The sequence below is a fragment of the Vulpes vulpes genome, chromosome 2 (assembly GCF_048418805.1).
Source record: "Vulpes vulpes isolate BD-2025 chromosome 2, VulVul3, whole genome shotgun sequence".
Taxonomy (NCBI): Eukaryota; Metazoa; Chordata; class Mammalia; order Carnivora; family Canidae; genus Vulpes; species Vulpes vulpes.
In genome coordinates, this window is record NC_132781.1 from 5,344,995 (window position 1) to 5,369,450 (window position 24,456).

Here is a 24,456-nt window from a genome sequence, read left to right on the forward strand (position 1 = left end):
CCTCCCCGGCCGGGGGTCGCTGCGGGGCTCCCCTGGACGAGGGCGGGGGACGCCTCAGTCCCGCGCAGGCCGCGGTCACGGCGCGCACGCCGGCGCCGCGGGGAACCAGAAGGGGCGGGGCCTCGCGGGGGCGGGGCGGGGCCTCGCGGGGGCGGGGCCTCGCGGCGTCCCGGGGCGACTCTTAGGGCCGGGCGCGCCTCGGAGCTGCGGACACCCGTCGTCGCAGCCGCCTCTGCCTCTCCTCTGCCGCTGTCGCTGCGTGTCGCCACCATGAACCAAGACCTTCGCAGGGAGCGGGAAGCCGCCAGCTTCAACCCGGAGCTGCTCACGCACGTCCTGGACGGCAGCCCCGAGAACACCCGGCGCCGCCGAGAGATCGGTGAGGGCGGCGGGCCGGGCCTCCCTCCTTCCCCGAGCGCTGCTCGGGGACTCGCTGGAGGAGGAATCCGGGGTGTGTGTGGGGGCGCTGTGAGGCGCAGGCCGCCCCCGACTCCCAGGGCCGGCCTCTGGCGGGGCGCGGGGTGGCGTCCGTCCCGAGGCCCGCGCTCCAGAAACCCGCTGGGCTTCGGGAAGGTGTCACGGAGACCTGAGGTCCTGTCTTCCACTCGATGCCCTCTCGCTCCCTTCCAGAGAACCTGATTCTGAATGACCCAGACTTCCAGCACGAGGACTTGAATTTCCTCACTCGCAGCCAGCGCTACGAGGTGGCCGTCAGGAAGAGTGCCAACATGGTGAAGAAAATGAGGGACTTTGGCATCGCAGACCCTGAGGAAATCATGTGGTTTAAAAAGTACGTATGCCCTCGCCGAGATCAAGCGCCCACGTCCAAACTTGTTAATTTTAAACGCGCAGCCCGTGGTGTCCCCTTTTCATCGTGCTCGGCGTTGGAAGACTCGGGCTGCTTATTTGCACCCCACTTTCAAGGGTGTGTGTGTGTGTGTGTGTGTGTGTGTGTGTGTGTGTGTGTGTGTGTGAAAAACTGTTTGCTTAGGTCTTTAAGTCCTTTAAAGGGATGACGTTTGGAGAATGCTGATGATGAACGGAGAGGTTGCAGTTGTCCTCGCTAATCAGTACCGATATCATTGGCCCGGGTGTCTCAATGTAGGGTGATTTTTAAATTGCAAAAAATGACTTTGCTCTTTGTCACATGGTTTGCTAAATTTAGGGGCGGAATTCGATTTTTAGCTGGAAGACCAAACAGTATTTTTGGAGCAATAACAGGTTGTGTTTCCTTATGAAAGTGTAGCTCTTGAGTTGAAACGGATGGGCACTGTGGGGCAGGGCAGATGAAGAATGTGAGCGAAACTTTAGAATGAAGTATTTGTAAGAACCCAGCATTCTCGAATCCAGTGGCAGCGTTCAATGGTTCTTGGGCATATGAGACCTGCTAAAAACATGCCTTGATCCTAATGCTGAAAAGAGTATGTACTTTTCCCAGATCATCTGTTTTTTGTTTCTTAATTAGGAAAAAAGTAAGTACCGGGTTTTTTGTTTGTTTTGTTTTGTTTTGTTTGGCCTTTATCTGAATAAACACTAATGTGATCTGAGTACAAGATTTCTTTGGCCTGTAGCCTCTGTTATACTTCTCATTAATTCCTGGGCACTTCCTTTTTTTGGGGGGAGGGGATCAACGTTTTAGGTGAATTACAGTATTTTCATCAATAGAGATTAAATGATAAGAATGGTGTGTATTCAAGAACCAAGAAAAAGGGAACGTATTACAAGTTCTCCTTGTATGTAATGACAAAATTCTCCTTTATTCTACTGCCTGTAGTATGTTTGGTATCTTAATTATTTTCAGTCTGACCCAGTTACTACTGTTGAGGATAAAATACTCTACTCTGGCTCTTAGGACTGCCCTAAGAATTCCTTTCCCTTTTAGTCATAAAATTATATTTTACTTACTTTTGGTAGCCCAAATCAGAGTACTGAGTAACTTCCAAATGTTCTTTTTCACTTTTGAAATTTATAACTCATGGCTTGGGGAATATTGAGGTGTAGAGCACCTCCTAGAAGATTGTGTTTCTGAATTACCGAGTTGCGTTTTAGGTAAACTTCAAAAACCTAAAATTTTGTTTTCTTTGTTTTTGTTTTTTTGTTTTTTTTTTTTAAGACAATCCAAAAGAAGGGTTTGTTTTGTTTTGCTTTAAGTGGTTGATGCCGTGTGTTCCAGAATTAGAGTTCATCATCAATGGTGATTCAAAGAATGTAACCAGAGTTGAGTGAAATCACAATGAAATAGAACAGATTCCTTTCTATGGTTAAAGAGGAAAGGACATGAGCTATTAGTCTTTATAATTTTTTATGGTATAGACCTTGCTGTTTGGGGGATATAGAGTACAGAGTTTTAACATAGTGTCTCTGGGATAGGACAGGGAGATAACTTACATGAGAGAAAATTGATTGAGACTAATTGATATGAGACTAATGATTGAAAATTAGTGTTGGCAATTACTGAATGCCGTTGAATCCAAGCCCACCATCAATTATAACTCACACCTGAGTTTCATGTACCACTAATAAAGAAAAAGTGCTGCCAGTTAACTATGACATCCTGTTACTTGTGAAATGCACCTGACTTCTTAAATGCTAAGATGGAGGAGGGGATGTTACCAGAACTGGTGAAATACAGTAATATTTATCTTCTGGGAGATTTTGAGCATTTACTGGGTTTATTTACAATTATTTATTTTCTTTCAAAATTCATATATGGGAATATATTGAAGTTGATGGAGTATTAGTGAAATACTTTGGGATTTCTCAACTTGAGCAGTATAAGAACTGTTCTCTTCCAGTCCTTGGCAAAAAAACCTTGCTGTTCAGGGAATGTAAAAGTTGATTTTCTAATCTCCTGTCCTGTGATTTTTGTCTTTTAACTATATTGTTTACTATGAAAAGCAAATTGTAGAATGTTCTTAAGAGTAATTAAAACTTCTAGTGAGTATCAGTCATGGTTTTTGTTACCCTCTTTAGGTTTTTAAAGCTGATTCCTTGAAAAGGTCTTCAGAAGGGATTAAACATAATTTAAAAACAAGCACTGAGATTTTGTTCATGAAGTAGATTTTCAGGCATCCTCAAAAGAATCTCAGTGTGTTTATTAACATAAACATTTGACAGTCTTTGTTTTGTGTCATGAATTTTTTTCTCTCTGAGTTTCCTAGAATTACATTGTGTCAATATCATCATTTCACATAACCGTACAGCCCCCTCACTTCCCTTCTGGTGAACAGAAGTGTCTTTTGTTGCCACCATTTTTGGCACCTAAACTAGTACTTCACTTCCTCACAAACTCTTGTTAAGTTCCTTTCCTCTTTTAGGAAAATATGATTGTTAGGGAATGCTGCGGTGCTCTTGCCTTTGAGGATGTCTACATTTATCTATCTCATCAAGTTTTTGCCTCCCACTTTGGTGAGGCGGAACGTTACTTCTCTATTGTCCAGCAGCAGTAAACTCCTGCTAATCCAAGTTACTTGGAAGCTAACTTACTTCTTGTGTTCATACCCCTCTTTTTTCCTGTTGCTCTCCCAGGAGAAAGTGACATTAGATATTGGTGTGAAATTATTGAACCTTCAGGTTAAAAGGCATTTTTGATGTTCCGAGCTTGGATGCAGGCATTCCTTAGATGTTTCGGTCCCCAGCACCCCTGAAAAGTGATCTTCCAACCTAAGGGTGGTAGGATTGTTCTTAGGGCCTCCTCAACAATTAATTGGCAGCCTTCCCCCTCTTTCTTTGAATTCATAATGTGCTCATTGGCCAGATCAAGACAGACTGGTGACACTACATCCTATTCATTCCTGGAGGAGTCGTGAGGATTACTAGGTGGTACTTGCTTTGTGTTTTTAAGCTCTTTATATAGATAGGTAGAACAAAATAGGTCCCTGTTAAGGTTTTGAATAGTGTAGCTAAAGCTGACAATTGTATGTGATTTGTATTTCGACTATTTCGCAGATTGATTTATGAGAAAATAATGAAGACAATTTCATTATGATTGGAGTTCTCTTAATCTGGAGTGAATTTCAAAGGTCATCAGAGATAAATGTTTAATATTCTCACATTTCCGCTTACCCATCTGTAACCTCTGAAGACCTTTAGAGATCTGTAGTTTGGTCCTGGAATATATATTTACAATCCTGGGTGTCTGCTTTAGTTATATAGGGAAAGATTACAAAAGCTTTGTTAAGAACTCTACAAATAAATGTTCTATGGAGTTCCTTTTGATTTTTAAAACAAGTAAAACTTGAAAATAAAGCAAACACACACTCCAAAGAATCCAACCAACAGATGACACCAACAAAAACAAAACAAAACAAAAAAACCAAGAGATTTTTAGGCTAAAACAGAATTTGCTTCCTGAATGAAGTGTAGAATTAGAGGAATTTTGGCCCTGAAATGACTTGGGCAGGGAGGGGATAGATAGATACCACTGGATTTGGCCTTTTAGGTGGGAAAATGATACATTTTACATTTAGTTTCTTGAGAGAAGGGTTGAAATTGTCCCAGCCTCAATCCTGAGGGCCATGGTTGTCTGGCAAGAATGGATACTAGAATGCAGTTTCTAGAGTAAGGCTGAGATCCTTTTCTTTTCTCTCCTGTAGAGTTCATTTGGTCAATTTTGTGGAACCTGTGGGCCTCAATTACTCCATGTTTATTCCTACCTTGCTGAATCAGGGCACCACTGCTCAGCAAGAGAAATGGCTGCTTTCATCCAAAGGACTCCAGATAATTGGCACCTACGCCCAGACGGAAATGGGCCACGGTTAGTCCACATTTGAGGGTCAGTGGGTAACCCACCTTAGGATTTAAATTGATAAATGACTCTTGGTGTTTGGTTTTTCCTGCTGCTACACGTTGGGGATTTTGTTTTTCAGTTGTTAAACCTTAAATAAAATTCAGCTTCTCATTTTCCCATAGGTCATTTCCCCATAAACTAGTCCAAGACTCTAGCCTCAAACATCCTTCATTGTTATTTCTAAAAGTCTTTTTACCCTTGCTGCGTATAATCCCATTTTAATGGCGGTTGAGCAGTTTGGGAAGATGGGATTGAAAATGTGGCAATATTCCATTGATGTCTAATTATAAAAAAAAGACTGTTGGAATTGCTTTGAGAGTGTTACTGCCTTAGCAATATCTGGAAGTTGCCCCTCTGCTTTAATGAAACTAAAGTGGGTTTTAGGGGGGGGGGGGGGGGCAGAGAGAGCATTTAAGTGTCTTACTCTTTCTTTCGTTGCCTACTAGCAGGATTATAAGGCTGTTTGGAAAAAAAATTCATGATTCTCTTCATTTAATTACAGCAGTCTTTCTATTATACTTTTTTCTTTACATATTTTTGGACTTTGTGTTGCCAGTCATTCTTGGTTAAATTGTTCATAGAAATGAGGCGCCTGTTGACTTAAGTTGGTTAAACGTCCAACCTGATTATTAGCTCAGATCTTGGTCTCAGGGTCACAAGGTTGAGCGTGTTGGGCTCCATGCTGGGTGTGGTGTCTACTTTTAAAATTTTTGTTTATAAATGGCTGGCTACTTTCAAAAAGTTTTATGTTTGGTCTTAATATGAAAGAGGTTTGTTTTCATAGACAAGGCCATTGGCAGGTTTGGGGATTTTGAATTTGAGCTGCCCAGTTTCATTCCCTAATTTGTCATAAGGCTTCCATTACATGAATAAGGAGAAGAGGAAGAGCATGAAAACTTCATGTTTGTGTTTGATTTGGTGCTTTTTGATTGGTGAAGTGGTTTAAGGAGAAATGTTCTTTATCATATTCCTCATGAAAACTGCAGATTCTGGTTATGATATTGTCCTGTGAATACCCTGCCAAAAACACCTGAGGCTTTAGCTTCAGGATGGCTAGTACTGAAATAAGCAGCCTGAAGAAAGGTTTCCTAAGAAAAGTAATATAACACTCATACAGGTCTCCCTGTCTGGGGGAGGAAGAGAGAGAGAAAGAGAGATGTAATCTTGAAATACCTTTGTGGTACAAAACCCTTATTTTAAGCACGCATCATTGTGATATTTATTTGACTTACAGTCAATGCTATTCATAGGAGGCATAGAGATGTAAATTATTCTGAGGCTAAATGGGTTTATTATGAATGTCTTACTGGCCTAACCCTTCTGTTTCTAAAAAGGACGTTATAAATACATATTTGCCCTAAATTTTGAAAGAGAGGAGGAAACGAGGACTTGAAGTTCCTGGTTTGAGGAGCCCAGAAATTGGACTGAGGTCCTATGTTTTTCTGGGTGAGTTTGCATCTGTTAGTTTTCTTGTATTTGAAGCAACTTTGTCTTAATCTCTGTATTTTAGAGAACAGAGTTGTGAGTTTAGGTCTTGTTTCTCACTGGAATCTTGTCTGTTCCTGTTGATGTTTGTTGTGCTTTGTCCACTGCTGTTCTTTTCCGGGGGCACCAGTCAGTTGGTGATTAATTTGCATCCTGTGACAGTATAGCCTTGTGTAGAATACTAAGTTCTTCGACATCAAAGAGACTGGAAATAGAGCAACTTGTGCAGATGGAAGTTTGACGGTTAAATAGACTTTGGAACATCAACCAGCCAACAAGGATTATCTTAAGTGTTGTGACGGAATTGGCTGTAACTCTTTCAGCTCTAGGTAGCTGCTGAGAAGTGAGGAAGACGGTATTGCCCAGGCTCCTTCCAGGACCCTGAAGAATCTTAAAATTCAGTCCCCTGCATGAAGTGTCCATCATGTGTTTCCTGTCTTCCCTCCTCAGAACACTCACCTGTCTGTAGAGACACACAAAACCCGACACACTTGGTCTGTGGGTCTGTGAGCCTTCATCAAAGGCAGAGGTCTGGGCTGAGGGGTGCACCCTCTCCCCGGGGGTTCTGGTGTTGAAGGGACCATCTGTGGAATGTGGTCCAGCAAGAATCCTCCTGACCATACATTTCACCGGGTCCCAAAGCAGGTACTGTGTTTAGTCTTCACAGATAATTAATCACTTCAAGTTCTGGCTGCTTTATAGCAATTATCCTTCCCTCGTTTTCTGCTGTTTATTCAGGAAAATTGAGCTTATATAATCAACAGTTATCATCCTTAAAGATTGGTACAATATGTCTGCACCTTCCCATACTCAAAATATGAACTAAAGCACCTCTCTTCCTTTGAAACTTGAAAAATAGATAGTAAATGTGATTGTGTAAGTCACTAGTCTTTCTCCCCTGTATTTTCACTACCCTGTCTCCTGTCCTCTTTCTTCCAAATGAATCTCTTCCCTGTTGGACATCCTGTGAAACATGATCAGTGGGTTTGGGGGATATTCTAATAATATTCTATTATTATCAGTAACAATATAAACTTCTTTACAAAAACTATGTCCTTTGGGGTTATACTTTGGGAATATCTTTCTCAGAAGTAAATTATACAGTGAAAGGAATGAACACTTTATAGCTTTTATTGCATAGCTTAAGACTTTTCTTGAAACAGAACAACTTTATGGTATATTTGGTGACTTATTAGTATACTGTGTCTCCATAAGCCCCATCAATGTGATTACTTTAAATTTTTTTTTGCTTCTTTAATATATATCTAAGAGTTAAAGTATTAATTTTCCAATGCCAACGAGCTTGGATATCTTGGCTTACTAATTTGTATTTCCTATGTATAAAACTTGGTTCTTCTCTGTTGATTGAATAGAATCTGTACATTGATCTTACATGATTATGTTGTGATCCTTTGGATATTTTTTCTATTGCCTTCTGTTTATTAAACGCTTTGGCCTTTTGGCTCAGGTCATGATCCCGGGGTCCTGGGATCAAGTCTAATATCAGGCTCCCCACAGAGAGTCTGCTTCCCCTTCTGCCTATGTTCTCTGCCCCTCCTCTCTCTCTCTGTCTCTTGTGAATAAATAAAAATCTTTAAAAGACAAAAAAACTGCTTTAGTCTTATGTATTGAGTGCATCCTTCTGAGTAGGTCTACATTTTTTCCCTATATCTTGGATTGTTATTCTCTAATCTACCTTTTTTTTTTTAATGTTTAAAGCTTTGACTTATATAGTGTAGGACGATGAATGGATCTCATTCCGTTTTGATGTTTATTAACTAATAGTTTTTTTTTCCAGTTCTTTCTGGTTCTTAGAGTTTTATTAATCGTTTCAATTTATTTCTAGAACCTTAAAATACATTATATTGATTAGTCCCTTTTGTTTTTCTCCTAACGTCATGAACATTGGTTCATTGTTGCTTTGTAAGCTATTTAAAAATCTGATAGGATAAGCCTGCTGTTGTTACATTTTAACACCTACGTATTTGGTATTCTCGTGTATTTACTCTTCTAGGCAAATTCCAATCTTAATTTGTCAAATTCTAGATTATATCCTAAAAGAATTTCATATCCGTGTTACATTAAATCTTTGTATTTCTTGGGAGGTATTATCTTTATTATTATAAAAGATTGACTTCTCGACCTGGAATTAGCACTTTATTTCCTGTTACATATATCTTCTTTTAATCCTCCTATTAGCTATGGATATTTTTTCCTAATTTAATCTTTAATATCCTGAGCTAAATTACTTAACAAATTTAAATTTTATTGGGTTTGTAAATTGCTTCTCTTTTAACTGAGGTTTCTACTTTAAGCGTCCTAATGGATAATAATGCATCCCCCCCCTTATAGCCCACAGCTTTTCTAAATTCATTTATTATTGATGGCATTTTATTGTTGATTTCCTAGGATTATAATCATGCTGTCCATAAAGATGCTATTTTAAGTTCTTCCTTTCTTATGTATTATTAACGTAATCACTTTGTCCTCAGCATTGGCTGCCAGCCCTTCCAGCCCTCTGTCATGTAGAAGAAGAGACTGGGAAGGTTTTTTGGTGTTATGGTTTTAGAAGAATTAACTGTAGCGTTTCACCAAAGTAAAATGTTGGTGTTTTGTAATTTTAAAATAAGTGATTTAAAAATAACATATGGGGGATCCCTGGGTGGCTCAGGGGTTTAGCACCTGCCTTCGGCCCAGGGCGTGATCCTGGAGTCCCGGGATCGAGTCCCTCATTGGGCTCCCTGCATGGGGCCTGCTTCTCCCACTGCCTTTGACTCTGCCTCTCTATCCGTCTCTCATGAATAAATAAATAAAATCTTTTAAAAAAAATAAAAATAACATGTGATTTCTATCATGCATAACCAACTTTTTGCAACAAATACTTGATTTAAGTAAAAAAAAACTATCCAGGTCACTTTCACCTTGTAATGTGTCTAAATTTCATCCACTTGTGAATAATCCTTATCTTAGTCACAAGAGACCTTTTTCTCTTAAAAACATTGTTCAGTCTCAAAATAGTTTCTGATTAGAGTAGTTTACCCCTGCCCTACTCAGTGTATTTTGTGGTAACCTTGGCATATGTTATTCTGTTATGTAGCACACTGATGCAGACCCCTCCTGTGAGTCCGATGGGCTGCTTCAAGAGAGGCCCTTCCCTCCCCAAGAATGGCTCTGGATTCTAGTAAGGTGAAATAGTCTTTCAGTCCCAGGCCACAGGGTTCAGTCCTGGTTCCAACAGCCTTCTCCTTTCAGATCCCAGGTGTACATTGATTTTTCTTCCTAGGCACCATTCTTTTAAAAACTGGAGACAGTGGTATTCCTGTTTATGAGTGAAAGTACTCTCTCAGCACATGAATGTGTTTTTCTGAGGATTTTTCACTGTTTTTTTTTTTTTTACTTTTTATTTTCAAATGGTCGTAAATTCCTAGGAAGTTGCAGAAATGGCACAAAGAGGTTCCATGGACCTTTCACCCAGTTTCCACCAGTGTTAATATCTTACGGGATTGCCATTTGCCCCTTCTAAGGATAGCTGCTCTGATTTTGGGAAGTCTTTCTGGTGCTAAGTCCTGGTTGCACTTCTATGAGAATTTCTCCAGCCAGAAAATGTGATTAGGTAGTGGGATTCTTGTCCTTGTTCTGCCATTATCTTCTTGATCTGAAAGCACTTAACTCACCTCAGCCTGATTTCTTTATAAAATGAGCATGTCAGTTGTACAGTCTAATTTTTATGTAACTGAAAGCACAACCACCCAACTGGAAGACATAACTGATCAGCCCTCACCTAAGCTGTGTGCCCTGGTTATTTTCCTCCTTACTTTCTGAACAAACTGAGAGATTTTATTTATTTGTACTTATTTATTTTTTTTAAGATTTTATTTATTTGAGAGAGAGGGCACCAGCAAGGGGGAGGGGCAGAGGGTGAGGGAGAAGCAGACTCTGCTGAGCCGGGAGCCTGGCAGGGGGCTCGATCCCAGGACCCTGGGATCTTGACCTGAGCCAAAGGCAGATGCTTAACTAACTGAGGTACCCAGGTGCCCCCAAACTGTGAGATTTTAAAACTGAAATGTTGTATAGGCAAAATTTCTAAGCTCATTAAAGAGAATGATAAGAGCAATATAGAGTCGATTAAGCTAGAGCTAGAAGTTCAGTGGGATGCTAGTAATGTGGAAAGATAATGAAAACATATCAGTTTCCTATTGGAAATAAATTCACACGGAAGTCTAGGGATCTGCAAATTCTAAATGGAAAAGAATGACTTTAGAAAGTAGATTCAGGGGCACCTGGCCAGCTCAGTAGTAAATAAATAAAAGGATTCAGAATTACTAAAACTAAGATGTTTATTATCATTAGTGATAATTCCCATATAATTGGCTTGTTATGCATGAATCTGTTACGTGTAATTATTATTATGGTCTTTACTAGAAATTGCGTATCTTTTTTATTTCTGAAATTAATTATTGGGTGAGGAGCACTGTCAGTTTTTGTATTAAATTGTTTCAGTAGGGCATGGCTGGTTATTTGTGATGAATCTGAAAGAAATAACCGGATTTTTCAAAAAAAGAACAGATTTATGTAAGAAATGTGGATCTGTGCTGGATGTTTTATGGACAAACCGGAAGGATTCCAGCCTAGAAGCATTATTGAAATTGCATCTAGGAAAGCCTTTCATCTAGGGGAACATATTGTCAGCCTGAGAGAATAGAGTTCTCCTGTCTGACTTCCTCAAACCAGAGTAAATCATTGTACAACTTAAATTCTCCATTCCGTATAACCTCTTCCGATTTTCTAATTTCCTTTGATTTAATTGCAAGGCTGGACTCCTCTGCCTGACTTGCATGTTGGTGCTGCACGGGCTTTGGAATTGGGAGCCAATCCTCACCAAGATTGATGGCTTGAAAGCTGAGTAGCCTAAAAAAAAAACTTCTCTCACCCACTTAAGAAAAACGAAATTTGCCAAGAGTTTATTCAAGTAATACAGAAAGGGGCAGTGCTCCCACCCATTATAAAGTCCACCCAGTTGCTTCGTACTTACAGAAGATTTTTTTTCTCCTTCCCCTTACTCTGTTCACATTGGTGATTATCTCACACCTGATGACTCTTCTCTCAAATACCCATCCTTGGTGTTTCTCCGAAGTTTTGTGCACCGAGGGCGGCCTGAGCCTCTGGATCTCCACTTGGGCATGTTCTTGCCTACTTTACTTCACCAGGCAACCGCGGAGCAGCAGGAGCGCTTCTTCATGCCTGCCTGGAACTTGGAGATCATTGGCACTTATGCCCAGACAGAGATGGGCCATGGTACGGTGCATTCGGTCTACCTTCTGGGTTGGGCGGGGCCCCGCAGGCTTAGCAGATGTGGAGAGCCCACCATGTGTTAGCAACAGCACATCCACATACTGTGTGTGGTCTTTCTGCAAAGGCCGGGTTCTTCACACATACAGGTCTTGGTGAAGACATTGCTTTGGTCAGTGGAAATGAAACATTATGTTGTCACAGAGAGAATGCTGATTCTCTTTCATGGTTCCCCCTGAGTAGTTCAAGAATTACAAATCAGGATTTCTTTACCAAGTGGTTTTTCAGGTTCATTGGAGTTGTATAGAATTTGTGTGCGGGTAGAACCTGAACCCATCTTTTTTTCTTTGTTACTGATTACCTTTGCTGCAGATACCTTAACAAACTTGCACAAATCCCAGAAGAAACCCAGATTGATAGTACAAGTGCTCTTTGACTTGCTTGAGGGAAATTAGTGGCTTATATAACCATAATATGAGCATTTCATACCTTGACCTTTTTTGTGCCTTGGTTGAATAAATTCCGTTAAGTCCTGAAGGTAGCTTGGCCAAAAATTATGAAAAATAAATTAAGCCGTTCTTGCAGACAGTTGGTTTTGGAGGCAGTGGCTATCCGGCAGTGTTAGCCGGTCTGAATTGGTATCTCTGTTCACTGTTCATCTCGTTCTGTCTTCTCTTTTCCTACTTGGAGGTTTCAGAAAAAGAGATCAAATGTGTATTTGCCACATTCTCATGTTCTGTGCAACTTTATCTTGATTTTATAGCTAATTTGGCTCTTGGTGCTTAGCCATATTTTACAGGATTTTCACAAGACCCAGAGTGGGGTGCTGTTTGGTTCCATTGTGCATCTGCAAACATTTTGTCATTATCTGTTCTGTTACTCTGTTACTTTTCCTATAAAAACTTCTTTGTTGAAAATGTTTGGTTCCTGATGCTCCTCTTATAATGGAGAAGGTTGTGGATCACAGTGAAGTGACCATTTCTGTTACTCAACTTGGAAGTTTCTAAATGTTTCAAAGTTTTAAGTGTTTATGAGTCCTGGCATTATCTAAGTGTTTGGGAAAAGGTTCTCAGCATTTGCTTCAGGATAGTATTCCTAGAGGGAGTGTCACTTAGAAAATTTTTCTGTAACTGTTTTTCAAATAATTTTGGCACGTTTGTATTAGGATTGAAAGCATGAATCTTTGTCCATCTCCAGTAAACATATGACACTGGGAACTCTTCCTAGTTGCAGTCATGAACCAGCCAGGGTCGAAGTTAAGGCCTGGCATTGGAAATCGCAGGGTGTAACCAGACCTTATCCTCAGACCTTTAGAAATCAAAGTCATTGTTCCAGGTCTTTTTTCCCCATAGTCATTATATTTTTTTAAAGTCTTGTTTTCCGGGGATCCCTGGGTGGCTCAGCAGTTGAGCGCCTGCCCTCGGCCCAGGACGTGATCCTAGAGTCCCGGGATTGAGTCCCACGTCGGGCTCCCTTCAGGGAGCCTGCTTCTCCCTCTGCCTGTCTCTGCCTCTCTCTCTCTCTCTCTCTCTCTCTCTCACATGAATAAATAAAATCTTAAAAATAAATAAAGTCTTGTTTTCCATTCTACCAATCACCCTGAAGTAGGTCCTTAATTTATAGGAACTTTGGCTGGAGTCTCTTTCTATTATCTCTTATCATAATCTTTGTAAGTAGAGAAGTCCGGAATGTTGAACTGGTGTGGTGGACACCATACATGAGTTGAAATTGGCATACGTAGGGATGTTAATTTAAAAGGGCAGTTAACTTCCCTGTTACATTCATATCCTATGATCTTGTGAAAATACGATTCTGAATAGCCTTTACAATTTTTTTTTCGGTTGATCTAAATAGAGGTGTAGTAATTCAAGTATAGAAATAGAATATGCTTGACATTTATATTTTCACCATAATAGGAACTGTCTGGTTTAAGTACAGGAAGTTACGGAGCACCTGGATGGCTCAGCAGGTAGAGCATGTAACTCTTGATATTGGGGTCAAGAGTTCCAGCCTCGTGTTGGGTGTAGAGTTTACTTAAAAAAAAAAAAAAAAAGTATAGGGAATTATGTATCTTGGTTATCAACTATTTGTAGCTTATCTACCAGTGTCTTATTGTCATTAGGGTTTGTTGTTCTCTGAGATACTAGAGCTGAAAGGACAGGGCAGGAGAATTTTACCCATATTTTATCCAATGTGAATGTAACTTATTTCCTTAGGAACTCATCTCCGAGGTTTGGAAACCACAGCCACTTACGACCCTGAAACTCAAGAGTTCATTCTCAACAGTCCTACTGTGACCTCCATCAAGTGGTGGCCTGGTGGACGTATGTGAATTTTTTTTTTTTTTTAGCATTTATTGGATGTTCATTGGAGTCATTACAAGATTGTGTTTAGAATGTAGAGCTTATATGAGAATATAATTTTGAAATAAAGAAAAACTTCTGAAGTCTTAGACTCTTCTCAGCTGTTCCCAGTCTCTTACAGTGCATGTGGGAGACCTTCCTCCATTTACAAGGCACAGAAAGGACGGCTGTCTAACTCTTTTCTTAATTTTTCAATCTGAACATTCCCATCATTACTACAGTTTCCTTAGTCACCATTTAAAGCAGCTTTAAAGCTGTGCTCTCTGTGTGGTTATAAGTAATTTAAATGTAAATAGCCACATGTGGCTAGTGGCCACTGTTTTGGAAAGCACTTTATTAAGAAAGAAAAAAAAATTAAGATTCTTGTGGTTATCTGAAAAAATTTTTTATGTGACCAAATAAGAAATAAGTGGAAAAGAAAGTAAAGTCTTTTTTTTTTTTTTTAGTAAAGTCTTTCTAAAAATGAAGAATTACTATCAAATCAGCAAGCTGTATACCTTAAATACCTATAATATAAATATTATAAATATAAATACCTATAATATAAATATTATAGGTCAATAATATCTCAAAATTTGTATAAAAGCTTATATAAACGTAAAACGGAGGATTGCTTTGCCAAATCCAATAAATTTTGATGACTATCAGCTTATGTGAATTTCTTTCTGAAAACTGGATGTGGTGCTGTCATAAGCCTCTTGGCTATACTTTATTGATGAAGGCCAGTATTTAACATACAGTTTTTCCCCATCTTTTATTTCTGTCCTTTGAAACTATAAGAGAGTTTGCTCACTTCTCTCTCCTGTTCTCTTTGATGTTACAGTTGGAAAGACTTCAAATCATGCAATAGTTCTTGCCCAGCTCATCACTAAGGGGAAATGCTATGGATTACATGCCTTCATCGTACCTATTCGTGAAATTGGGACCCATAAACCTTTGCCAGGTTAGAATTGTTTGTATGATGTTGAGATGAAAAACCAAACCGATCACTTTCTTCTGCAAGAAGTATAGCACACGATGAAAGAGGCCAGGGCAAGCCAGGAATTGCAGAGCATAAACATCTTGTGACTTTCCTTTCATCTGTGGTAGGTATTACCGTTGGAGATATTGGCCCCAAATTTGGCTATGATGAGATGGATAACGGCTACCTGAAGATGGACAATTATCGTATTCCCAGAGAAAACATGCTGATGAAGTATGCCCAGGTATGCCCAGATATATTGAGAGGAGCAGAGGTGTCAAACAGGGTTTTGGCAGTTCTAAATAACCACAAGGTTGGAAGGGTCTGTTCTTTTAGAAGGTAGTAACATATTTTTATTTTTGATGCTTCTTTCATTAATGCCAGTGAAATCAGAAGCATTTGGCAGGTAGGAGGAATGTATTCTAGTTTGCTAAACCAGTGGGTCTCAAACTTGAACATGTGTCAGAATCACCTGGAGGGTCATTGAAAGTAGATCAGGGTGGGGACTGAGATCTTGTATTTCAAGCAAGTTCCCAGGACATGCTGCCATCCTGGGAACCATCCTTTGAGAATCATGATCTCAGACTGCCTCTCGGGTTTCACAGAAGGAAGTATCAGTCCCGTGTTCTTTGTCCAGGTAAAGCCTGATGGGACGTACGTGAAACCCGTGAGTAACAAGCTGACCTACGGGACCATGGTGTTTGTCAGGTCCTTCCTCGTAGGAGAAGCTGCTCGATCTCTGTCCAAGGCTTGCACCATCGCCATCCGATACAGTGCTGTGAGGCACCAGTCTGAAATCAAGCCAGGGTAAGGGTGGCATCTGAGATGGGCTCAGTGCTGAAGACCTACCTTTGACCCCATTCAAATATCAAAATTCCCAAATGTGATCTAGTGAATGCTCATTGCCCATTCAAACTTAGCTAAGGTGGCAGTGTGCTGGGTCTGCTACTTAGAAACAAAACTTCCTTTTCTTTTCTTTTTTTTTTTTTTTTTTTTTTTTTTAATTTTTTTTTTTTTTATTTATGATAGTCACACAGAGAGAGAGAGAGAGAGGCAGAGACACAGGCAGAGGGAGAAGCAGGCTCCATGCACCGGGAGCCTGACGTGGGATTCGATCCCGGGTCTCCAGGATTGCGCCCTGGGCCAGAGGCAGGCACCAAACCGCTGCGCCACCCAGGGATCCCAAAACTTCCTTTTTTTAAGTAGAAAGATGAGGGTAGCCATATTGTTTTTTAACCTTCTAAGAAAAACAGCAATATTTCTTGAGCTCTATATATGAAATGTTTAGAACACTAAAGGTAGGGACACCTGGTGGCTCAGTGGTTGAGTGTCTGCCTTTGGCTCAAGTCGTGATTCCAGGGTCTTGGAATCGAGTTCTGCATCAGGCTCCTCACAGGGAGCCTGCTTCTCCCTCTGCCTGTGTCTCTGCCTCTCTCTCTGTGTGTTCTCTTATGACTAAATAAATAAAATCTTTAAAAAAACAACAACTAAAGGCAGTTTGAACATCCTAATTGCTCCTGACAACTATGAATTGAGGGTGGTGAAAGTGGCATGGAACAGGACTCCCTATTGTCCTCATAGCCATAGTTTAGTCTTACTGCCTTTCACTTGAATGGGACTCCCTGATGAGCTTTTCAACTCCTATAGAAGGGATCAAGAAATCGGTAAGACCTGACATCTTAGATGTCAGACAGTTAACTCTGTGCATTGGGTCTTCTCCAAAATTATGGTTAAAATAACTTCTTCAGCCATCTAGTGTGTTAGAATTTTTTATCATTGCCTTCCTTCTGTGAAGTTAACTTTGATTTTTGTATGTTGCTAGGAGATAAGTTTCCTTAGTCATGTACTGCAAAGACTAAGATAGATAGGAATTTCACAATTCAAACATTCTTTCCAACAAGGCGATTGAGAGCATGGTTTCCTGTAGCCAGACAGCCTAGATTTCAATTGAGAATCTGCCATGTATCTGCTGTGTGACCTCAGGCAGTTTCTTAATCTCTTGTTTTTCCCTCTGGAAAGTATGTCAAAGTATTTAGACCAGAATCTAGTGCATATTAAGTTCTATGTAAGCTTTTACTTTTGTTTTTCCTATATCCTTTAGTGAACCAGAGCCACAGATTTTGGATTTCCAGACCCAGCAGTATAAACTCTTCCCACTCTTGGCCACGGCCTATGCCTTCCAGTTTGTAGGTGCGTACATGAAGGAGACCTACCACCGGATTAATGAGGACATTGGCCACGGGGATCTGAGTGAACTGCCTGAGGTATGTCTACTCATTGGCTTGTGGGCACCCTTCTGTTTGATATTTGCTGTTGGATAATATCCAGAGAAAACGAAACGTTGGAATTTCTTGAGAAGAATCCATGTGTTCTCAAAAGAAACAGCCATTTGTTTAACTGGAAGTGGATCAGATACGAAGATATGTGGGATTTGTTTTAAATTTCGAAGCATAGTACCGTTGGATGTTTGCTTATCAACGGAACATAAGTGGCGACTCTTTTGCCAAATGGAACAGTTTGGAAGGGAGGGTCAGAACAGTATTAATTCAGGCCATTGAGATGACCGAGTTTCAGTTTGCACACATGCCAAGTGATGTTGAGAGTGACCGGCACGGTTAGGTGAGGAAGACAGCTGTTTGTGGCAGCTCTGACAGCCTGAGCTTTCCCCTCCAGCTCCATGCCCTCACTGCCGGGCTGAAGGCTTTCACCTCTTGGACGACAAATGCTGCTATCGAAGCTTGCCGGATGGCTTGTGGCGGGCATGGCTACTCTCACTGCAGTGGCCTCCCAAATATCTATGTCACTTTTACCCCCACCTGCACCTTTGAAGGAGAGAACACTGTCATGATGCTGCAGACGGCTAGGTAAGAATCTGATCCGTGCTGTATTGGTTGTAAAAACATTTGAGGGGCGCCTGGGTGGCTCAGTCAGTTAAGCGTCTGACCCTTGGTTTTGGCTCAGATCGTGACCTCAGGGTTCTGGGATCAAGCCCTGAATCAGGCTCCCCACCCAGTGTGGAGTCTGCTTAGGAGTCTCTCTCCCCCATATCTCTCTTTTCCCCACTCCCCCACCTGCATGCATGTGTGCGCGCTGGCTTGCTCTCATTCTCTCTCTCTCTCTCTCTCTGTCAATATTTGGTGGGGTTTTTGTTTTTGTTTTTTGTTTTTTGTTTTTTTTTTTAAGAATTTTATTTTATTTTATTTATGATAGTCACAGAGAGAGAGAGAGAGGCAGAGACACAGGCAGAGGGAGGAGAAGCAGGCTCCATGTACCGGGAGCCCGACGTGGAATTTGATCCCGGGTCTCCAGGATCGCACCCTGGGCCAAAGGAAGGCGCCAAACCACTGCGCCACCCAGGGATCCCTGTTTTTGTTTTTTAATGTTCCTGTTCCCATGTTTGCTCTTCATGTTACATTTGTTCCTGAGAGATGTAGTTTTGCCTCCCATCCTTACCCATTGATTTTATCTTGTGGTCAGCAGAGCAATTACAAAGCACCTTTTACATTGCTTAAAGTCATTGGAAGAGTTTCTCTGTTTTATGAGAAGCGTAGTCACCGAAAGCATGTCCACTGGTGATTTTTTAGGTTCCTGATGAAAAGTTATGACCAGGTACACTCAGGGAAGTTGGTGTGTGGCATGGTGTCCTACTTGAATGACTTGCCCACTCAACGCATCCAGCCGCAGCAGGTGGCAGTGTGGCCGACTGTGGTGGACATCGACAGCCCTGACAGTCTCACAGAAGCATATAAACTTCGAGCAGCCAGGTGAGGCCACCCTGGAGAGCTGGGACCCGGCAGCTGGGGGCCTCTGGGAGACTGGGACCCTGATGGAAGAGCGGGAGGCCTGAGCACTGCTCAGTGTTTCCTGCAAGCTCCAGTTTTCTTTCATTTCTTGACAGATTAGTAGAAATTGCTGCAAAAAACCTTCAAAATGAAGTGATTCGCAGAGAAAGCAAGGAGGTAGCCTGGAACCTCACTTCTGTTGACCTTGTTCGAGCAAGCGAGGTCCGTGATAACCCACTCACCCTCTCTCGCCTTCCCCCTCTCCGGCTCCATCCTTCACCCTGGCCCCCAACCCATTTTCTTACTACAGAAACCCTTATTGCTCGGCGGTGCATCTTTTCAAAGGTTCTCTCACTCTACTGTTTCCTTTTTTATCTAGGCACATTGCCACTATGTGGTAGTTAAGCTCTTTTCAGAAAAACTCCTCAAAATTCAAGATAAATCCATCCACACTGTCCTAAGGAATTTATGTCTCTTGTATTGTCTGTATGGAATCAGTCAGAAGGCAGGGGATTTTCTTCAGGTGAGTACTTTTGAATTCAGGTCCTTTTTTTGTGGTAGAAAAGCCATCAAAAGCCATCGTCTACATGATATTTGTGTGCACGCACATCTTTCTACATGTCCTTCTGCATGTACGCATGTACATTTGCTTGTTTTATCTCTTCTAGGGAAGCATCATGACGGAATCCCAAATTACCCAAGTAAATCAGCGCATAAAGGAGTTGCTGACTGCAGTTCGTCCAGATGCTGTTGCTTTGGTTGATGCATTTGATTTTAAGGATGTGACACTCGGCTCTGTGCTTGGCCGGTATGATGGGAATGTGTACGAACATTTGTTTGAGTGGGCCAAGAAGTCTCCACTGAACAAAGCAGAGGTACAAAAAAATTGTGTCTTTCCACCTTTTGAAATTCTTCACTTAAATATTAAGGCAGGAAGGATCTCAGAGTTGACTCCTCTGGGAAAGCTTTGGAACCTCTTGTGGCTTTTTTGAACACTTTATTTGAGTAACAGATTCAGAAGGGAGCTGGGTTGTTCCCACAGTACACAGGTCTTTCATTTCCTTGACCATTTAATAACTGTTGGACATGTTCACACATATACAAAACTAGAATACTGTAATACACCCCTCTCTCACACTTCAGTGACCGCCTGTCTACTCATGGCCATTGTGTTTCATCTGAACACCCCGTACCACCACCACCACCCACTGTTGCGCTGGGGATCATTGTAAAACAAATCTAAGATATCAGATGACTTTATCCATAGGCATTTCAGTATGTATCTCTAAAAGATAAGAACTTTTTTTGAAAACATAACCATGGTGTCCTTACCCCACCTAAACTAATGAAAAATAATATCGTGAACTACCCAGTGTCCAGATTCCCCAATTGACTCCATTTTATTTTTTGCCCCTTCAGTTTTTTGAATCACAATCCAAATAAGGTCCGGGTACCTTCTTGGTTAACAGTATGCTAGTTTATGGGCACCTCAGTGGTGAGTGTCTGCCTTTGGCTCAGGTTGTGATCCTGGTGTCCTGGGATCAAGTCCTTCATCAGTCTCCCTGCAGGGAGTCCACTTCTCCCTCTGCCTGTGTCTCTGCCTCTCTCTCTGTGTCTCTCATGAATAAATAAAATCTTAAAAAATATATATGCTAATTTACACTGCAGGCTCCTCATTAATAATTCTTTCTCTCTCTCTTGCTTGCAGGTCCATGAATCTTATTACAAGCACCTAAAGCCACTGCAGTCCAAGCTCTGAAGGGTCATGGTGACAAGTTTCATTTGCTCCAGAAACAGCTGGAGCCCCTTACACTTGCTACACAAATCTGCTTGGAATCTTTACCAAACTCAGAAAGCTATAGAGCAAATGATAAATTGAGCCCTTTCCTCTTTTTATAAATGAAGACAAAAATGAACAGATTTCAGAGATTAAATGAAAAAAAAAAACAGATGTGTTTTAAGTGCAATTAACACTGCAAGAGACCTGTCAAGCATCAGAAAGAGCTTTAAGAAATGCAACATGACTTCCATTTGTAGTGCTGCTGATCCCAGTAGGCCATGACTTTTGATAATTTGTAGAATTTAACTACTGAGTAGTTAATTATTTTCACTTAATTGCTAATCACTGGATCTATAAGTGTTTTTAAGCAAAGGTATTTTTTAAGTGGGGTAGAGCCCTTCCCACCTTTTCTCCTCAATGTTCTACCGCTCCTGCCATGGGCCCTGGCTAAGAAGCAGGACTGAAGAGAAGGGATTTGGGGAAATAGACTAATAAGGAAACCTAGTGTGAGTGAATCTGTGCCTGAACCATTGACACGACTTCCGCCTGCTTGCCCCTCTTTGCCAACCTGTTTCCACCTAACTATTCACTGTAGCATCTTTCCAGCATCTTTTCAGCATGGGTCTAGCATAGGATCACTGTCCCGAGTAATTAGGAATTAATCTTCCACTCGAGGGAACTTGAGGGAGCCCTAAATCGGCAGTGTAGTAGCACAACAGATCACTTTGTCCCAAACTTCTTGGGAAGGGGCAAGAAGCAAAATTATTTCCGCATTTGACTTTTGGCAACTGATGGCTCCTCCATCAGTGGTGATTCTTCTCCCTCCCCCTTTCTCTGTCCTGAAAGAGATGCTAAGAAAGGAGAAGAAAGGGTCACAGTTCCTTCACAGTAGAATGAATATAGGGAGAGCTCTCTCAATGCAGTTACTATGACTGTGGAATGTCCATATCAACTGGATATCCTGGAACAATCCAGATTTTCTATATTCTGTCATTTGGCATAAGCCATTACAGTGCTGGGAGGTCACAGTGTCTGGCAGTACAAAGATAGAAGCATTCCTCTGGCCACCTCTTCTGCCCAGGAATACCACAGAAAACTCCTTTGACAAACCAGGTCTTCTGATTTTTGGATATGAGTCATCGAATCAATGTAATCATCAAAACTATGGCTAATGGATAAATGCAAGTTCCACAGAATCTCTTTCTTACTGTACATTGGCTTTATTTTCAGTTTGTTTCCAGGAGCTTCATCTGAACTGACATTGTCCTTTGAGCTGGAATCTAATTTACACAATCATTTACACTTAAAAGGTTAAACATGGACTACTTAATGAAGTTTTTTCTTAAAATTGATGTAAAAACATTACTTGACTTTCTTTTTTTAACCTGTTAATAACTGTGACATTTGCCTCGTAAAACCAGTTCTAGAATCAGTCTTGAGAATGTAGTAAAATTCAGGGGAAATGTCATTTCTACCTTGGGACCTGACAAAATCTATCCCGGTGGAACCAGTAATAGGAGATTTTGATGGCCTGCAGAAATACTATCTGTTGACAAACCTTAATCTCCACCGAGAGAGTTGACTGGGAATTGTTTTAAGATTGAAGTAATAAGCACTCTCTGTTCATTTCTTTGGGATATATCTTGATGATAGTTCAGATTCTGGGAAGTAATGGAGAGGAAATTGCTTAATAATTGACGTGTTATATGTAGAATTGCTTCAAAATTAGTGAATTAGTTTATTCACAGATTAACATCTGTAGTTGAGATCTGAGAGTGTTTGAACTAACACCCACCTAATCCAGCTGCATGGATCTGGGATCTATCTAGGCAGGTTTGAGTAAGTTGTAGGCACTACAGAGCCACCTTCCGTCCAGCACCTTGAGTTTTATTTAAAAGCGAAATCTGATGCTTGATACTAGTTTTAATTAACCTTTGAATTTTTGTCTTGTACTGTAACAGTAAAACCTCCCTAATTTGTACTATTGTGAGGGAAAGAGAATGCCACATGATTAAACAAGTTCAAGTTATGAGGAATTTTAAGGTACAGATTTATGAGGTTATTGGGTGGAGGTGACACAAAAAACAAAGCGTGCTCTCACCAGCGCGGGAGTGCGTACCTGGTGGCAGCTCTGCAGCTCTTAAAGGAAGCAGCAGATCCAGTTTGCTCTCCCAAAGAAGCCAGGTCTCTGCTCCAGATAAGCTTGGTTCTTTTGTGAGCCATTCTCACAAAAAGTACAAAATTTCAACCTACTCCTCTAAAATGATAAATGCTAAGATAATTGATGAGATTTTTTTTCTATTAGATATTGACAGAAGCCTTTAAAAAAAAAAAGTAGTATGAACAGAACTCAAAATTGGAATTTTGAAGTTTAACAGGATTTTGCTTTGTGTTGGATGAAGGTTGATTCCTTCTGAAGTGTTTGGAACTCTACTTTATGCTCTACTAGATATATTCTGAGGAGTATTTCAGTGTTTGGACATTAGTGGTTTCAAAGCACAGTTGGTTCCAAATTTGGCCTCTGGGGCTTTTCATGTTCTTAAGAACATAGCAGTGCTAAACATCAGCTTATCTTCAGAACATTGGCTTAATTGCAACATTAACTATATTCACATGCTTTCCAAGGACCCCCTGCCTGTAATTTCAGCTTTTATATACCTGGAGGCATTTTATATTTCCTAAACATGCTAGATCGTAATTTTTGGATTTTCTTCAGTGCAGGACTTTGGCTGGGGAAATATGACCCATTCAAATTCATGAGGAACGGAAATTGTTTAGGTGGTTGAGGCTCACAGTCCCTCCCGACCCTTTCTGAGCCCTTTCCATCCATCATATTAGGAAGGAAAAGATTAGGTGCAGGTGTGCACACCTGCTAATCTTTATAAATGTAGTAAGTATGCCTGGGGTTACATAGGTTGCCTTCAAGCAGTACCAGGAAATGAATTCTGAGACCAAGAGTCTTTTGTCGATTCTCCTTACTTGGATAAAGATTCTGATCATTTTCATGAAATATTGCAGAGATCATTGCAGTTAAGTATTTACTACTCCGTTCTTGGAGGAGTCAACCAAGTCACACTGTAAATGGCTAAAATGATTTATCTTAAAATATCAATAAACTTTTAACTATGTACACTAAATTCTCACTATTACTGTGCTCCATGATCCTAAACAGAGACATGTTACCAGGTGTTAGCTGTTGCAGACCTGCAAATTGCTAGATTCCAGGGTGTTTTTTTATTATTTTGCTTTAAATTTGAGCCATTGATTATCTTAGGAAGATCACGAAAAATTGGGAGTGATTTTAAGAATTCTGAACCAAAATAGGTTGTTTTGCCACAATACTGTTGACTATGTCATAGTTTAGGTAGCAAACCTCTTCCACGTGTTCAGACAGCTGACTACTTTGTAAACACCCTTTTATTTCCAATTGCTGTGGATTCAAGGAAATTGTATTCTTCAGAGTGTATAATTACTTGCTTTTTCCCTTTTAATGTTAGGGTTTGCGTTCTGTTCCTACCTGACAAGTTGCATTAAGCATGTATTGTTACCCATCCCTGGCTGGACCTGTCAGTGGAGGTGCACGGGCCCAGAACTTGGCTGGTCCCTGCTTGGCTTGGGCTGCGGGTAAGCCAAACCACTACCTTCCTTTTCCCTTGTAAAACTGAAAGAAAAAAAAATCCTTAATAAAACCTTGTAATTAACACACAGCGCGTTGGGTGCCTTTATTGGGTGGCAGTGTTGGGTTATGTTTTGGCTCCGCAACTTTTTCACAACTGAGCCTATAGGTCACAGCTACCTAAACTTTGGGATGTGGGACCCATGCATAATTGTTCGTTAGTTTCACACGTCAATTTCCCAATCTTCATACATTTCTCATGCCCTCCACCCGGCCACGAGTCAGCTCTCAGAGGAGGTCCTGGAACACAGGTCCCCAGCAGTCCCCCAGGAGGCCGAGAGGAGTAAGCCGAACAGCTCGGGAGTCGGACACCCTCCTTCCCAAGCGGCGT

General features: G+C 41.0%; 1 protein-coding gene across 3 annotated transcripts; it reads left to right on the top strand.

Moving 5' to 3' along the window:
* Positions 1-95: 95 nt before the first annotated feature.
* On the top strand, positions 96-24,152 carry ACOX1 (acyl-CoA oxidase 1). Of its 3 annotated transcripts, XM_072746607.1 has the most exons (15): positions 138-379; positions 631-790; positions 4,596-4,756; positions 11,409-11,569; positions 13,780-13,887; positions 14,750-14,869; positions 15,016-15,131; positions 15,525-15,694; positions 16,989-17,151; positions 17,561-17,751; positions 18,472-18,651; positions 18,786-18,891; positions 19,049-19,192; positions 19,338-19,544; positions 20,378-24,152. In XM_072746607.1, the coding sequence occupies exons 3-15, from the start codon at positions 4,692-4,694 to the stop codon at positions 20,426-20,428; spliced, it is 1,782 nt and encodes a 593-aa protein (XP_072602708.1). In that variant the 5' UTR covers positions 138-379; positions 631-790; positions 4,596-4,691; the 3' UTR covers positions 20,429-24,152. The 3 variants fall into 3 exon arrangements, with proteins under 3 accessions (XP_025855572.1, XP_025855571.1, XP_072602708.1); XM_025999787.2 differs by lacking the exon at positions 11,409-11,569 and having other exon boundaries at positions 96-379; XM_025999786.2 differs by lacking the exon at positions 4,596-4,756 and having other exon boundaries at positions 96-379.
* Positions 24,153-24,456: the final 304 nt, after the last annotated feature.

Coding starts and splice junctions, on each gene's coding strand:
- ACOX1 (XM_025999787.2), top strand. CDS start 271: ATGAACCAAGACCTTCGCAGGGAGCGGGAAGCCGCCAGCTTCAACCCG. Junction 380..630: donor CCGGCGCCGCCGAGAGATCG/GTGAGGGCGGCG, acceptor GCTCCCTTCCAG/AGAACCTGATTCTGAATGAC. Junction 17,752..18,471: donor ATGATGCTGCAGACGGCTAG/GTAAGAATCTGA, acceptor GTGATTTTTTAG/GTTCCTGATGAAAAGTTATG.